At 42.1% G+C, this 3,090-nt stretch overlaps 1 protein-coding gene across 1 annotated transcript; it reads right to left on the reverse strand.

Annotated features, from left to right (window-relative positions):
* Window positions 1–375: 375 nt before the first annotated feature.
* Window positions 376–2,438, reverse strand: ZBTB33 (zinc finger and BTB domain containing 33; the record flags this gene model as incomplete). Its single annotated transcript, XM_082488358.1, has 1 exon — window positions 376–2,438. The coding sequence occupies one exon, from the start codon at window positions 2,436–2,438 to the stop codon at window positions 399–401; it is 2,040 nt and encodes a 679-aa protein (XP_082344484.1). The 3' UTR covers window positions 376–398.
* Window positions 2,439–3,090: the final 652 nt, after the last annotated feature.

Raw genomic sequence — 3,090 nt, forward strand, 5'->3', positions numbered from 1 at the left:
TGGCTAACATCTAAACACAATTCAGCATTAAAGTGCTAACATGAAAGAAAGGGTTTACATAGTAAGTATGGGTACAGGCAATACCTCAATTATTTTAGAAGAAATTGTACCTTTTCAAGCTACAAATCCCCATGTTTTGATCAAAATTAACATACCAGAAAACACTGCCAGCTCCTTGGAAATGTCTTATTCTCTATTCAAGTAAACTTTCAGATGAATCGCTTCCACAAATCACTTGCACCTACTAATGATCCATTTAAGTGCCACCATTTGATGACTTGGTAGACCAAGTTAACTTGTTTTCACTTTAACATTTGATTTTACAGTGATTTTAACAGTTCATTTAAAATAGCTCCAATATTTCTGCACTGAATCTTTTTTCCAGTATTTAATGCATTTCAGTAAGATTCCGGTATTACAAACTCAAATTCAGTACTTCCCTCTGATGGATTTTGCTTAAAAATTGCTTCATTTCCCTGTGGAATGAAAATGTCATCCCAGGTAATTTGTTTGGCTGGAGGGTTAGATGTTGTTCCTTCAGTGCCATCCTTCCCTGTGCCAACACGATAAACAATTCCACCCTCGTTTATTACTGGTATACTGCTTGAGTGATTAGTAATGTATGCATACTGTCTGATCTGCAAAGACCTGCAAGGATGCAATCGATAAAGCTTTGTATCTCCAGAAGGGTCTTGGCTATGAACTGATCTTATGTGGGAAGCCGTAATTTGGTAGTTGATGAAAGATTTGCCACATGTCAAGCACTGGTACCTCCGCTCACCAGTGTGGTGAATTTCATGCTTCGTACGGTATTCTGCAAGAGCAAAAACTTTATCGCAATAGCGACACGGATACTTTTTCTCCCAGGAATGGACGTTAAAATGTCTCCGTAAACTTGTCAGACACGCATATGATCTCTTACACACAATACAAATGTAGTAGACTCTTCCATCCACTATGAGCTCATAATGGTCATCATGCTTCACTTTCATGCGCTTCCTGTTCGGAGAATCACCACCAGATGTTTTAGGCGTTTCATCAAGCTTAGCTTCTCCTTCCTCGGAATCACCCTTTACAGGAATGACTATGTCATATGTATCCTCGCCAATATTTGCATAAACCTTACATCCTGTGGACAGGCCTTCTATTTCAGTTGCTGTATCTAATGTTATGATTTTCTGCCCTTCTGCAACATTCTTTGATGCTATACCTGAACTTAATTCCTTGTTGTTTCCAGTAAGGACATCTGAGATTTTTATTTTAAATTCTCCAGGTTTAGAAAATGGCTCTTGTGAAAAAGTAACAACCTGTTTTTTCTGTACACCTGATCCTTCAGTGGTTGCTGCCTTGGGTGTAGAAGGTTGCTGAGCCAAAGAGCTGCTGCTGACTGAACCAGGACTAGAGGAGCTAATGATAGCGACATCATCTTCAACAACCTCTTCATCATCAACAGCAGTTGTTTCCACTTCAGTTAAGGAGCCATTATTAGATGGCTGCTGGTTCTCCTCAAGTAAATTAATTGTAGGGGTCACATGTGTTTGATGCGAGGAGCTGGCACCAAGAGATGAGTTAAGTAGAGGCTTATTTAGCACAATGATATTAGGAGTCAAATGCTGCTGTGCTGCAGAGACAAGCGAGTCGGCACTTGATTGTGGTTGGTTTGGGCTTAGCTGACTGGCAGATGAAGTGAGTTTTTGAGCTGCTGTGGTGCTTGTCAAATGGGGAGAGCCACCACTGCCACAAGATTTTTGGTCAGAAACTCCAGCTGGACTTGGGCAAGGCTGGTTCTGGGTTGCAGCATTTGTATCTTTAGTACATTCTTTTGGAGGAACAATCTCAGAGCAAAAAATTACATCATCATCCTCATCATCTGAATCACTCACTGTAATTTTTGTAGTCTCGTATTCTATGCCGTGTAAGGAGAATGACTGTGTTATAACCGGCATGCCATCCATTACCTCTTGAGTCTCTGGCCTTATTACAGGTACTTGTGTTTCAGCATCCTTTTGACCTGGGCTAGAAGCTGAAGTTTCTGAAGCACGATCTTTGACCTCGCTTGGCATGTTTTTTCCTTCAGACGGAGGTATGCCCAGATCAGCTATGAATTTAACACCCAGCTGTTGTCCTGATTTAATCAGTTCATCAAGTAAATCGGATCGAATGCTAATTATTTTGGAGCTATAAATATAGTTAAGAATTTCTGCAAAAATTTCTGCTCTTACGAAGCTCAGTTCAACCACTTGCCCAGCCACTGAGAAAAGCTGGTGAAAATATGTGCTTGAGGCCGAAAGGATGTTTCTGTGAGCTCGAAACTTCCGGTCCTCTACAATGACAGTAACATCACAAAAAAGTCCGTGGCCACGTTGTTCATTCAAAGACTGAAGGAGCACACTAGAATACTGAGTGTCTGTTGCAGAAATCAGTTTTTTCCCCTCCATTCCTACAAATAGAAAGTAAAAGGTGTCAAATTAGTGAAAATGCAGATTTACGGTTTTAACTACGTGGCAACATTCCCACACTCACTGTTTATTCTTTCTTTTGAAAAAACAAATCTGAGATACTACTTATAAGCTTACGTGCTCTAGCACTCTGCAACTTTGTTTCTTTCTACACAAGGTATGTGCAGTTCTGAATATATCCTGTCTTCTTACAAGGTGAGGAACAGAGTATCACAGAATGGTTTAGGCTGGAAGGGACCTTAAAGATCATCTCATTCCAATCCCCCTGCCATGGGCAGGGACACCTCCCACCAGCCCAGGTTGCTCAAAGCCCCATCCAGCCTGGCCTTGAACACCTCCAGGGATGGGGCAAGCCACAACTTCTCTGGGCAACCTGCACCAGTGTCTCACCACCCTCAGAGTGAAAAATTTCTTCCTGATATCTAATCTAAATCTCCCCTCTTCCAGTTTGAAGCCATTCCCCCTCGTCCTATCACCACATGCCCTTGTAAAAAGTCCTTCTCCATCTCTCTTTAGGCCCCCTTCAGATACTGGAAGGGGCTCTAAGGTCTCCCCGGAGCCTTCACTTCTCCAGGCTGAACAACCCCAGCTCCCTCAGCCTGAAAACCAAGGGTTGGGTCCCTCAAAAGGC

Source organism: Vanellus vanellus, assembly GCF_965231255.1.
Source record: "Vanellus vanellus genome assembly, chromosome: 10".
NCBI lineage: Eukaryota > Metazoa > Chordata > Aves > Charadriiformes > Charadriidae > Vanellus > Vanellus vanellus.